This window comes from Peromyscus eremicus, chromosome 1, assembly GCF_949786415.1.
Source record: "Peromyscus eremicus chromosome 1, PerEre_H2_v1, whole genome shotgun sequence".
Lineage (NCBI taxonomy): Eukaryota > Metazoa > Chordata > Mammalia > Rodentia > Cricetidae > Peromyscus > Peromyscus eremicus.
In genome coordinates this window covers 62266856-62280469 of record NC_081416.1, presented here as the reverse complement: position 1 = coordinate 62280469, position 13614 = coordinate 62266856, and the positions used below count along the sequence as shown (strand labels likewise).

The window sequence follows — 13614 nt, the reverse complement described above, 5'->3', positions numbered from 1 at the left end:
CCTGCTTCTCCTAAAGACAGTTCATGGAGGAATAGTGTGTCGAATTCCCAGGCTTTATGGATATCCTTTGAAACCTAGAGATTTTCTCCCTCTGGTTATGGGGAGACAGCACTGAAAGGATGAACGGGGCTGGTGGTGGCGCTGTTACCAGTGGAAAAGTCACGAGCCACGGCCACGACTACCAGAGTTACAGAGAGCTTTATCAGAAGGAGGGAGAGGATAGGAGGGAGGACAGCCAGGCCTGGAGAGAGAGAGAGAGAGAGAGAGAGAGAGAGAGAGAGAGCAGAAGCAGAGCAGAGAGGAAACAGAGAGAGAGCGTGGGGTCTGCATCTGGCTTTTTAAGGTGGATACGTAGTCGCCAGTGCCTCTTGATGACCCCGAGCTGTGCATGTACAGGATCCCAATAAGCACAAGGGAAAGAAAGTATTTCTTAGATTTTTTTTTTTCAAGACAGGGTTTCTCTGTGTAGTTTTGGTACCTGTCCTGGATCTCACTCTGTAGACCAGGCTGGCCTCGAACTCACAGAGATCCGCCTGGCTCTGCCTCCTGAGTGCTGGGATTAAAGGTGTGCGGCACCACTGCCTGGCATTTTTTAGATTTTTTATTTCTGAGCTTCTGACATTGGTGTGATTCTTAATTTCCACACAGAAAAGACAGAAGTTTCTCAGGATATGGAGCATATTCCCAACTGCTCATCAACACTTAGCTGCCCAGGTAACTCTCCCTCTATGAATCTCCTAAGAACCTGTCACCCAGAAAGCATCATGCGTTGATTGTTGACCCCTTTTCAGAGGAAGGTGCACTTCGCGTGTTTGGGGGTGACAATGGCTGCTCTGGACGAGTGGAGTTCTGGCACGGAGGATCATGGGGCACAGTATGCGATGATTCCTGGGACCTGGCAGATGCAGAAGTTGCGTGCCGGCAACTGGGCTGTGGCCCAGCCGTAGCTGCCTTGCGTCATGCTGCCTTTGGCCCTGGTTCAGGGCCGATATGGCTAGATGAAGTGGGGTGCCGAGGCAGTGAGACGTCTCTGGGAGCCTGCCAGGCAGAACCGTGGGGATACGGAGACTGCTCCCACAAGGAGGATGCTGGTGTACACTGCCTAGGTGAGTGAGGCAGCAACGGTGGTGGAAAGAGGAACGCCACGTTGGCATTTTCTGCTATTTGCCACCCTTGCTCTGCTCAGACAAATCCTAGAGCACAGGACCCCAATGTTTAGGGTCCCATTGGTGCTCCAGGGACAGATTACCACTCTCAGTCCTTTATAGCTCTTGCTGACCCAGTGGCTGCCACCCACAAAGTATGGGCCCATCTGTGCTGTGGAGGGTGCTTGATACTTCCCCAACCTGCATGTCTTTTGCAGATATCTCCACCGAGGCACCAGGTAAGTGGCTCTTCGTTAATCCTTCCTCCCTCTCATCCATCGTCACCTGGACAGGCTGCAGTGGCACTCTTTTCTGATCTTCTTTGAGAACCTCTGAGACCACACGCCATGGGTGCATCCTTTGCATCAGGTATAAGCCTGTGAGGATGGACTCCCAGTCTGTGATGGAAACTACTCATCTCTACTGTGCCTGCTAGATAGGAGAACATGGGGGACCAAACTCCCAGGTCACAAGCAGCCCCTTCTAGGGGCCTTTAACTTGCAGACTATGTGATTTTGTCTGAGTATGCCGTATCCTATTGGCTAGCATGTCCATAACAGAGCAGAGGGAAAGACAATGAGAATCCCCGACGTGGACTTTCTCCCTCCTTCAACCTGGGCCTGGGCACTTGGGTCCTCTTTCCTAGGGCATCTTGCCCTGTTCTCACAGAGGATCTTACATGAGCAACTACCTGCCTAGTTACACTGATCCCACACTGTACTGGATTGCTCACAGGGAGGGTGATGTCATCCAGACCCAGCATCCACCTGTCCCAGGCAGCCTAGGTACCTAGTACACACTTTCATTTGCTACCTGATTCTGTGTTCCACAGGCAGTTCTCTGGCTCCTCCCTCTGCTCCTGAGGTCTGGACCCTGCCTGAGATTGCCTGCTTGGTCCTTGGCTGCCTCCTGGGCCTCGTTTTCCTGGTTCTGGCTTCTAAGTGGTACCGCAGCAGAGCCATCAGCATGGGTAAGGAATGAGCTGGTTGTGGTTCCCACAAAGGTAGTGGAACAGAAGTCTGGGGGGAGCTTTGTGAGAGTCTAGCCACCACAGGCCCTCTCTGCTTTAATTAGTGTCTTGAATGCTGGGAAGTCTCCATGATAGCCAGTGCTGGGTTAGTGTCTGGAGATTCCTGAGTTATTCTGGTCCCGAGGATTCTGGGTTTGTCCACTGTGCTGAGGATATTCTGCATCTGCACAGTGGGCTCCATTGCATCTCCCACCATCACTTGTGCTGTCCTGAGTGAGCTCTTTCACAGATGAGATGTCGATGTAAGACCCACAAGCCCTATGCCAGACCTTTGAGCATTGTGTATCGTGGGCAGTGGGAGGTCCCAGCGAGGGCATCTGCAGTCAAGGGCTTTTCGCTGTATGTGGCTTCTCAGTGTGCATGCACGAGAGCCACGGGAACCAGAGAGGGTGGCTGAGGCTTTAGCTGTGCTTGTTTTGCAAAGTTCTGGTGTGGTCTCTGCAGGTTCCGGCGTGACGGGGCAGCTGCCCTCAGATGCTATCTATGAATACATTGAAACAGTCCCTATGGAGGAAAGGGCAGAGGAGCCAGCAGCAACCCGGAGCCTGGTGCAGGATGACGACTATGATGATGCAGAAGAGCCTGAGGACAGCCCTGGGGAAGATCCAGAGGCTGAGCACCGATGAGCCTGAGGACAGCCCTGGGGAAGATATGGAGGCTGGGCACCGATGAGCCTGAGGACAGCCCTGGGGAAGATATGGAGGCTGGGCACCGTTGAACCTGACTGGTGTGCACCTCTGTTTCCTGAGTTCCAGCACATCCTTTCTGCTGTTAGGCTCGCATAAAGTGATTCTGCTGTGGTCTGGTACTTAGAATCCCTGAGGACCAAATGAGTGTCTCTCTCTTTTAAATATAGATGGGGCTGTTTGCCGCCCGAATGCTGATGTTGATGCTGAAATAGAAAACTGTGATGACCCCTACCATCAACAGATGACCTTGTACTGGCCTTTAGGTTATAAAACTGTCCAAAGTGTGATATAATCCTCAGAGACTATAGTCTTCCCTGTCCTCATTTAACCAAACTGATGTCATTAAACTTCTTTCAACTTAGAATTAGTTGTCCACCCTTCATAGAACTGTTATCACATTCAACCATGAAACTTGTTCTTTTCTGAGCCTCAGTCACTGCCTGACCTTGGACTTAACTCTCGTGAGTAGGTTTTGTATGTTTCCTACAATGTCTTAGTCAGTGTTCTATCGCTGTGAAAAGACACCATGACCACAGCTCCCATAAAAGAAAGATTTAGTTGGGACTTGCTTACAGTTTCAGAGGTTTAGTCTATTATTATCATGGTGGAAATCATGGTGGCAAGCAGGCAGACAGGGTGCTGGAGAAGTAGCGGAGAGCTCTACATCTGGTGGGCAGTAGGGAGAGGGAGACTCGGGCTTGGAATGGGCCTTTTGAAACCTGAAAGCCCACCCTTCCTCCAACAAGGCCACACCTCTTAATCCTTTCAAACACTGGTGACCAAATCTATGAGCCTATGGGGGCCATTCTTGTTCAAACCACCACAGACAAACACTGACCACCTTCATCTAGCCACCACCTCATGCCCAGACCAACCTGGGGCCACTCTTCCCACCAAACCTGTCACAACCTGCCAGTGACCATTGCCAAGGAACTGGAGTTGAATTTTAGACTGAACAGAACCCGGAAACCCGAGGCAGTGTGGCCTGGGAATGCTTTGACTGGTGTTTTGTGCAGCTTTTATTCCAGAGTTCTCAGAGTGAATTCAAAGCAGGGACAGGGTGATGACAAAGGGGGAAACTTGAATTAGTAAAACTGAAGCTCTAGAGAGAGGATTTGCTGCTATCTTGCTTAGGAAACACTAAGTTACATGAAGTAGAGTTTAGCTAAAGGAGTGCCTCCTCCATTACCAGTGGAAGCTAGTAGTACACTGACCAGGCTTCTTAGAAACCATAGGAAAGAACATTCGTGCCATAATTGAAGTTTAGGGTTGCTGAGAAAGTTTCTGCTAATATTCCAAGGCTGACCTACAATTAGGCCCCGTCCCCATAAGGAGAGGAGACAGCCCTGACTTATAACCAGCCATTAGGCCCATCCCCTTATGTAAGAACACGCCTCCAAGGGGCAGCTAAGGGGTAGGCTGGGTCACAACCATCATTAAGTCCTGGTCTGCCATTAAGTCCCCTGAGCCATTATCAGGAAATCATAATTCTGCCAAGTGGGCAAGATGGCCCTGGGGAACAACTACTGGAAAAGAACAACCCAGGTGTACTTAAGAAATAATCCTGACCATCTTTGCTGTGAAAATCTCCCATCTGCCCAAGTGTCCAGACTTGCAGTCTCCTGTCTGTTTTCCTGAAATCACCCTTAATCCTCCAGGGACCCACTTTAACCCTCCCGCTAAGATCATGTACCTCAGGCAAGGGTACCTAGTTCCCAGTCGATCTGGACAGCCTGTATCAGCTCCGATCCCTACTCTGCTGACCATCACACATAATCTGCTTACTTTTCTGCCATTTTTCTTCTCTCAGCCTTGCTCCTCTCGTTCCCCCACCCCTGCCATAGCCTTGGCAGTTTTATTTCCAACAACTCTTTCTTTCCACCCAGATTTGGTAGTGTCTCGGCACCACGCTTATAGTCTCTAAGTGTGCAGAATGATTTCTCACTGGGAATGCGTATTGATTCTATAACAACAGAAACAAGGAAAACATACAGAGTATTTCTCATTAGTTTTACCGGTTGTGTTCTGGACACAGGGGGTCTCGTGGGCGAATGGGGACTGTTCATACAATGCCCTTGAGAACTGAGTCTGACTGGGCCTCTGGCCTACTGAAGACCCTATGTAGCTCCTTCTCTATGGCCTCATTTTCTCCTGGGCATAGGATCAGGGCAGCAGATTTAGACTAGTCTTGGCTGTGGTCTGAACCCTTTCATAGTCCCAGAGATGTCCCCACCTTAGCCCTCTGTCCTGAGCCTTGCCTCATGATGCTTGGCAAGACCCTACTGTGGTTTCTCTAATCCTGTGCCTCCCTGATCTGGATCCAGCATGTATAGGGACATGATTTCCTCCTGGATACTCCACAGACAAACAATAGCACACATACACACCTCGCAAACATGCTTATCTGCTGTGGGATGTTCTGTATGGCAAATGTGTTGCTCTGATTGGTCAATAAATAAAACACTGATTGGCCATTGGCTAGGCAGGAAGTATAGGCGGGACAAGGGGGAAGGAGAACAATAAAGCTGGGAAGTGGAAGGCTGAGTCAGAGAGACACTGCCAGCCGCCATGATGAGAAACAGCATACGAAGATGCCAGTAAGCCACGAGCCACGTGGCAAGGTATAGATTTATAGAAATGGATCAATTTAAGCTGTAAGAACAGTTAGCAAGAAGCCTGCCATGGCCATACAGTTTGTAAGCAATATAAGTCTCTGTGTTTACTTGGTCGAGTCTGAGTGGCTGTGGGACTGGCAGGTGAGAGAGATTTGCCCTGACCGTGGGCCAGGCAGGAAAACTCTAGCTACAAATGGCATCCAATGTGGTGGCAAGAGTTTCCACCTAAAAACTGAGAAAAAAGATTCTAAAACGGAGCTAAAAACAGCTTCCTAATTGTCTCTCTCAAATGAGTGGCAGCTGCTGGTTTGAGCTACTGGCGGGTTCCTAGTGTGCGAGCTCGACATGCCGTATGGCGGAAATGAGGCCTCTGCAAGTGGCACATTAAGCTGCATGGTGGATTTAGCCTTTTCTAGTACAAAACAAAAAAAAAGAGGTTTCTGGGCTACACGCTGCTTGGATAAAAGCATAGAACCACGATAGCTCCCAGAGCTGGTGGTAAACCACCGCCATGTTGGGAAGCTAAGGTGGGCAGAGCCAGCAGTCACAGCTGCTGCAGTTTAAAGCAATAGCTTCAAAATAAGACAGATTCAGATGTAATAGTTTACAATGTGTGTAAAAGATACGTAGGCTTGAAAGAGACAAAAAAGGTGATATATACAGTTATAGAAACAAATACATAGTTTTAAAAAATAAAGTCTTTAAAGAGACAGTAAAATTAATATAAAATACAAGCCACGTGAAGATGAATATTACACAGAGAATCTGGATTGTGTTGTCTTTGGGATTTTTAACTGCAGAAAAACACTTAATCGTAAAAGATGTTGAGTTAAACCAATATGTATATTTTAAAGATACCTTGACTTCAAAATTTGGATGTAAGGATGTGTTGCTTTGGAAAGGAGACTCTGCTTTTGTTCCCACAGAAAGCCAAAGGCTATGGATTTGTTCCAGATTAAGATACATCAGATTTAACCAGCCAAGACCCCCTGAAAGGTCTCCGATGACACCAACGCCCAGATGATCCAACATCCAGAATGGTTTGAAGGCAACTGGCTCAGACAATACAGCCTCATGGACTATTCCATAATCCTAAAATTTTCTTTGTGTCCCCATAAGATACAGCGTCCCCCTCCAGCAGGAAGTAGTAAGAGAAGCTACACCCAAATTCCCAAATTATATGTAATTTTACTTTGTTAAGGTTAAAAACTTCCTTTTGGGGAAAAAAAAAACAAAAGAAAAAGGGAAGTGCTGTGGGATGTTCTGTATGGCAAATGTGTTGCTCTGATTGGTCAATAAATAAAACACTGATTGGCCATTGGCTAGGCAGGAAGTATAGGCGGGACAAGGGGGGAGGAGGAGAATAAAGCTGGGAAGTGGAAGGCTGAGTCAGAGAGACACTGCCAGCCGCTATGATGAAAAACAGCATGTGAAGATGCCAGTAAGCCACGAGCCACGTGGCAAGGTATAGATTTATAGAAATGGATTAATTTAAGCTGTAAGAACAGTTAGCAAGAAGCCTGCCACAGCCATACAGTTTGTAAGCAATATAAGTCTCTGTGTTTACTTGGTCGAGTCTGAGCGGCTGTGGGACTGGCAGGTGAGAGAGATTTGTCCAGACTGTGGGCCAGGCAGGAAAACTCTAGCTACACTTATCTCCCACAGTACTCTCATTGCACCACAGACATTTTCCTCTCATGTTTCTGATGAGGTCCCCCCATTACTAGAGCAATGCCAGAATTTGTTCATATATAGTTTCACAAGTAACTGAGATAGATGGAGAGTGTCCACTGACTATACTCCACAAGGCCAAGTGTCTTTGTGACAGTCAGATGAAGTTTTCACTGGTAATGTGTGCCTAGGTGTGCAGAGCCTGGATCAGGGGGGAGTGTGGCCCTGGAAAGGGCAGGAGGAAGCTGTAGTGTTAAGGAATAACCAGGGATATACATCCCCAGCTGAGTCCTCCCTATTTTAGGCCTTGGCAGGGAAGGGAGCATGAGAGAATGTTGGCATGTTGGTGTCTTGGTGGGTTCATTTCTTTCATGATTTACCCTGCAGATGCCCTATTCTGCCCAGATGGGTTCTAGGTCAAGGTGGTCCAGAGGTTTCAGGGAAATATGCATATATGGGTCAGGGCTGCTCTTAGAACCAGACAATGAAGTAGGTTTTGCCCTTTGTTGCCTTCAGTCGGACCCTCTATATGGTGCTCCCTCCCATCTAGGGTATGATAGAAATCCCTTCACTTGGTATGAGGACTTAAAAGGTTTTATTGATACCTTTGTTTTCTGTAAATTCATTAACAAGCCCTTTTGTTCTGTGATAGTAATCAACAAAGTCAATTAGTGATGCCAGTCAGACCTGCCTTGAGTGCTGAAGTCACTTAACACCACCTGAAAGCACCTCCTACTGGGAGCCTAAGATTGTCCCCTGTGCCTCCCATGGTATTTTCTTCTCATTCTAATCCTGTTCTAACATCCCTGACATTGGCTGGATCACCACTTGGCCATGCTCTGGCCCTCCAACTCACTTCCCTACAGCCGTGTGATTATTTCCTCCCTTGGGTTCTTCCCACTGCCTCAGAGCCACTGACATGGATACAGTTGCCTGGCTGGGTGAATTGGGCCAAATAATCTCACTCCCCGGTTTTTGATGAGGTGCTAGACATTTAATACACCACTTGATTTGGGATCCTCTAATACTATGAAGAGATTGTGTACCCATATCTATGCCTGGAATCATATTCTCATGTTTGCTTTTGTTTTCTAGGTTATGATGTGAACATTATGTAATGAGCTGGGGAGGATTTTGCCATTGTTTTTTTTGGGGGGGGGGTTGTTTTGTTTTGTTTTTGTATGGAAGATTAGTCTGCTTTCTGTTGCTGTGATTAACACCATGACCAACAGCTACTTAGAGGAGGAATGGGTTTATTTGATTTACACTTCTAGGTCACAAGTCATAACTAGGGAAGTCAGGGCAGGAACTCAAGCAGGAATGAAAGCAGAAACCATAGAGGAATGCTACTCACAGTCTTGCTCTCTGGCTTGCTCAGCTACCTTTCTCATATAGCCCACCCCCATTTGCCCAGGGATGGTGCACCCACAGTGGGCTGGAACCTCTAACATCAATAGTCAATCAAGGCAATCTCTCAAAGACACAGGTCCATCTGATACCTTCGATTTTTCAACTGAGGCTCCCTTTTCCCAGAGACTCAACAGCTTAGCTCTTTCCTGCTGACCATTCCATTGTGTCAGCCACCAAAATCCACACATTTTTTTTTTACCAGGGATCCTAGTGGCAGGTGAGTGATTCTCACTATTCTTCTGTCCTCCATCACTGTGTCCAGACTTACTATTAGTGCTGTAGCAGTCTGCTTGTAGGAACCTGTCCTCCCACCAAACTTCGTTCTCTGGGTGAGGCCCAGGGTTCCCTTAACCCTTTCATTTTCATCTCTCCAGACTTAGTCTTTGTCCTACTGCATCCAGTTTGCCCAAACCCTTACTAAAACCACACGTCTACTCCCTGGGGATCCACCTCTTGGTGCAGACCCAGAATTTCCCTCATTATTTCCTACAGCCTTCCTTCCCAGTTTGCACAAGCTCCTACTAAAACCACACATCTACTCCCTGGGGAATCCACCTCTTGGCACAGACCCAGGGTTCCCCTCATTATTTCCTACAACCTTTCTTCCCAGCCCATCCCCATTCCTTTCTTCCATCCACTGCCTGTTGAAGCACTCTCTATGAGGGACTGAACAGCCATGACTCTTGTATTGGATCCAGAAAGGGCAAAAAGAACCAAAAGATGGACTATCACCTAACAAAAGATATCAATAACAAGAAACACCTCAAAACATAATAACTCCACATGCCTAGACAACATCACAAAACACAAACCTGAATAGCCAAGACAATATGCCTCTACCAGAAACCCAGTAACCCTCTTCCAGTAGGCCATCAGAAATGTGATTTAGCTGGAGCACAAGATAGACTTCAAAACAGCAATTATGAATATGTTTAGGGACCCTGAATAGGATATTAATAAATTCTTGAATGAAGTCTGTAAAAATATTTTTTAAAAATGGAATGAAATAAAAAATTTCAAGACATAAAAGTAGAAATAGAATTACTAAGGAAAACCCAAACTGAGATAGAATTGGAAATGAAAATTTAGGAAGCCAAACAAAACCTTCAGAAGTAAGCCTCGCCAACAGAGTACAAGACATGGAAAGAGAATTTCAGGTCTTGAAGTCAGGTAGAAGAAATGGATGTCTCACTCAAAGAAAATGTTAAATCTAAAAAAAGAATCCAGGAGCAAAACATCCAGGCAATCTGGGACAATATGAAAAAACAAAACATACAAATAACAGGTATAGAGGAGGGAGAAGAAACACAGAGCAGAGGCACAGAAAATATTTTAAACAAAATTGTAGAAGAAAATTGCTTCAACCTAAAGAAGGAAGTGACTATCAAGGTACAAGAAACATGCAGAACTCAAAATAGACAGGGCCAGAAAGGAAATTCCTCACAACACATAATAATCAAAATACTAAATGTACAGAAGAGAGAAAGAACATTAAAAGTTGCAAAATGAAAAGATCAAGTCACATATGAAGGTAGACCCATTAGAATAACACCTGACTTCTCAATAGAGAATCTGAAAGCCTGAAGAGCCTGTGTGGATGTTCTATAAACTCTGAGAAGCCACAGACGCCAGCTTAGACTACTCTACTCAGCAAAATAGCCAGTCACAGTCTACTGAGAAAGAAAAACATTCCATGATAAAACCAAATTTAAACACTCTCTTTATCAATCCAGCTCTACGGAAGGCACTAGAAAAAAAATTAAGTGTGAGGAAGTTAACCACACCTAGTAATCCCAGAGCAGTAAGTCAAAAGGGGGTGGGGCACACCATAACAACAAAATGACAAAAATCAATAGTATCTATTGCTCATTGATAACTTTCAATATCTGTGTTCTCAATTCCCCAATAAAAAGACACATGCTAACAGACTAGATAAGAAAATAGATCTAGGGGTTGGGGGTTTAGCTCAGTGGTAGAGCACTTGCCTAGCAAGCACAAGGACCTGGGTTTGGTTCTCAGCTCCAGAAAATAAAATAATTTAAAAGAAAGAAAGAAAGAAAGAAAGAAAGAAAGAAAGAAAGAAAGAAAGAAAGAAAGAAAGAAAAAAGAAAAAAGATCTAGCTTTCTGTTGCATCCAAAAAAATACCTCTCTCGAAAAACCTAAAAAAAAAAAAAAAAAAAAAAAAGTATACTCCAACATCGAGGAAAGACATCATCTCTGGTGAAAAGGATGGAAAAAGTTGTTCCAAACAAATGATCCAGGAAGGAAAGAAGTATAGCCATTTTAATACTTGGAATAATAAATTTCAAACAAAAACTGGTAGAAGAGACAGTACATACTCATCAAAGGAAAAATCCACCAAAAGGGTATTTCACTTCTAAACATTTATGCACCAAACACAAGGACAACAAAGCCCATAGAATAACCTATGGTGATATTTTATTTGTGCTGAAATGTGATTTTATTTGTATGTTAATAAATAAAGTTGCCTGGGGATCAGAGGTCATAGCAATTAAGCAGAAGTCTAACAGTGGTAGCACACGCCCTTAATCCAATCACATGGCAGGCAGAGTCTGTGTGTTCAAGGACACAGCCAGCATGGTGGCACACACCTTTAATCCAAGTATAGAGCCAATGAGAAGGCAGAACAGAAAGGCAATAAAAATACAGACACACAGGAAGTAGGTCTTTTTCTCAGGGAAAGGATGGCAGAGGTATCGGGTGGTAAGAAGGCAGTCTTAGCTCTTAGCTACTGCTCTCTGATCTCTGGGCTTTTAACTCTGCATTTGGCTCTGTGTTTCTTATTTAATAAGACCGTTTAGAATTACATCTACAAGAACCACTACTAATACAGCTAAAATTACATTTGGTCCTCACACGGTGATAATGGGTGACTTCAATACCCAATACTATCACCAATAGACAGATTATCTAGACAAAAACTAAACAGAGAAATGCTAGAGTTAAACAATGTCATAATCAAATGGACCTAGTCGACTTCTGCAGAACATTTCATCCTAAGACAAAAGAATGTACTTTCTTCTCAGGAGCTCATAGGACTTTCTCCAAAATGGATCAAATACTTGGACACAATGCAAGTCTCAACATATACAAGAAAATTAAAATAATACCTTTCTGACCTTTCTGACTACCATGGATTAAAGCTAGAAATCAACAACAACACAAACAACAGAAAGCTTAACAAACTCATGGAAACTGAGTAACTCACTACTGAATGAAAAGTGAGTCAAGACAGAAATCAAGAAAGAACTGAAAAACTTTTTAGAATTTGATGAAAATGAAAACAACATACCCAAACCTAGAGGACATAGTTAAGACAGTTCTAAGAGGCAAGTTCACATACTAATTGCCTACAAAAAATAAATAAATAAATAAATAAATAAATACATACATACATACATACATACATACATAAATAAATAAGTTGGGGAGATCTCTTATTAGTAACTTAGTAGCACATCTGAAAGCTCTAGAACCACAAAAAGATACAATACCCCAAAAGAGTAGATGGCAGGAAATAATCAAATCCAGGACTGAAATAAGTGAAAAGTAAACAAACAAGCAAATAAACAAACAAACAAAAAATACAAAGAATCAATGAAATGAAGAGTTGGTTCTTTGTGAAAATAAAAAAGACTGACAAACTCTTAGACAAATTAACTAGAAGACACAGAGAGAAGATCCAAGTCAATAAGATTAGAAGTGAAAAGGACAGCATTACAACAGATACAGAGGAAATCTGGTGCTTCATCAGACTGGATGAACTTCTTGATATATACAACCTACCAAAGTTAAATTAAGTTCAAATAGGCAATTTAAATAAAACCATAACCAATAGCGAAATAAAAGCAGTAATTTAAAGTCTCTCAACCAAAAAAAAAAAAAAAAAAAAAAGTCCAGGGCCTTATGGAGTCAGGGGGGCAGAATTCTACCAGAACTTTCAAGAAAAGTTGATGCCAATACACCTCAAATTATGCTGCAAAATAGACACTGAAGAAACATTTCCTAATTCTTTTTACAAAGACATACTTACTATAGATCAAAACCACAGAAAGACCTAACCAAAAAAAAAAAAAAAGAATTTTATAGGCCAATTTTCCTTATGAACATAGATACAAAATTCTCTTTAAAATATTTGCAAACTAAATTCAAGAATACATCAAAAAGATTATCTACCATGATCAAGTTGGCTTCATCTAAGAGATGCATGGACGGTTTAACATATATAAATCAATAAACATAATCCACCACATAAACAGACTGAAAGACAAAAGCCAACTGATCATCTCTTTGGATGCAGAAAAGGCCTTTGATACAATCCAACACCCCTTCATGATAAGAGTCCTGGAGAGATAGGGATACCAGGGTCATACCTTAATATAATAAAGGTGATTTACAGCAAGAACACAGTCAATGTTAACCTAAGAAACTCAAAGCAGTTTTACTAAAATCAGGAATAAGACAATGATGTTTACTCTCTCCAACAAAGTACTCGAAGTCTTAGCTAGAGCAGTAAGACAGCTGAAGGAGATCAAGGGGCTACAAACAGGAAAGGCAGAAGTAAAAGCATCTTTATTTGCCAATGATATAATTATATACATAAATGTGGTGGCATTGTGTTCCCCAAAATATTGTGTACCCTAGTAAACTTATCTGGGGTTAGAGACAGAACAGCCACAATGTTAAATGTGAGGATAGGCAGTGGTAGCACACGCCTTTAATCCTAGCATTCCAGAGGCAGAAATCCATCTGTTCAAGGATATAGCCAAGCATGGTGACTCACACCTTTAATCCCAGAAAGCAAGCCTTTAATCCCAGGGAGTGACAGCAGAAAGAGAAAGATATATAAGGCATGAAGACCAGAAACTAGAAGCATTTGGTTGGTTAAGCTTTTGGGTTTTGAGCAGCACAGTTCAGCTGAGAGCCATTCGGATATGAGGACCCAGAGGCTTCCAGTCGGAGGAAACAAGATCAGCTGAGAAGCTGGCCAGGTGAGGTTAGCTGTGGCTTGTTCTGTCTCTCTGATCTTCCA

The 13614-nt window shown here is 43.9% G+C and overlaps 1 protein-coding gene across 1 annotated transcript in view; it reads left to right on the top strand.

Moving 5' to 3' along the window:
* Positions 1–2801, top strand: part of Scart1 (scavenger receptor family member expressed on T cells 1) — a 64738-nt gene extending 61937 nt beyond the window's left edge. The window contains 4 exon segments of the mRNA XM_059255864.1: positions 649–714; positions 792–1124; positions 1978–2115; positions 2620–2801. Coding sequence (XP_059111847.1) covers positions 649–714; positions 792–1124; positions 1978–2115; positions 2620–2801 — 719 coding nt within the window.
* Positions 2802–13614: the final 10813 nt, after the last annotated feature.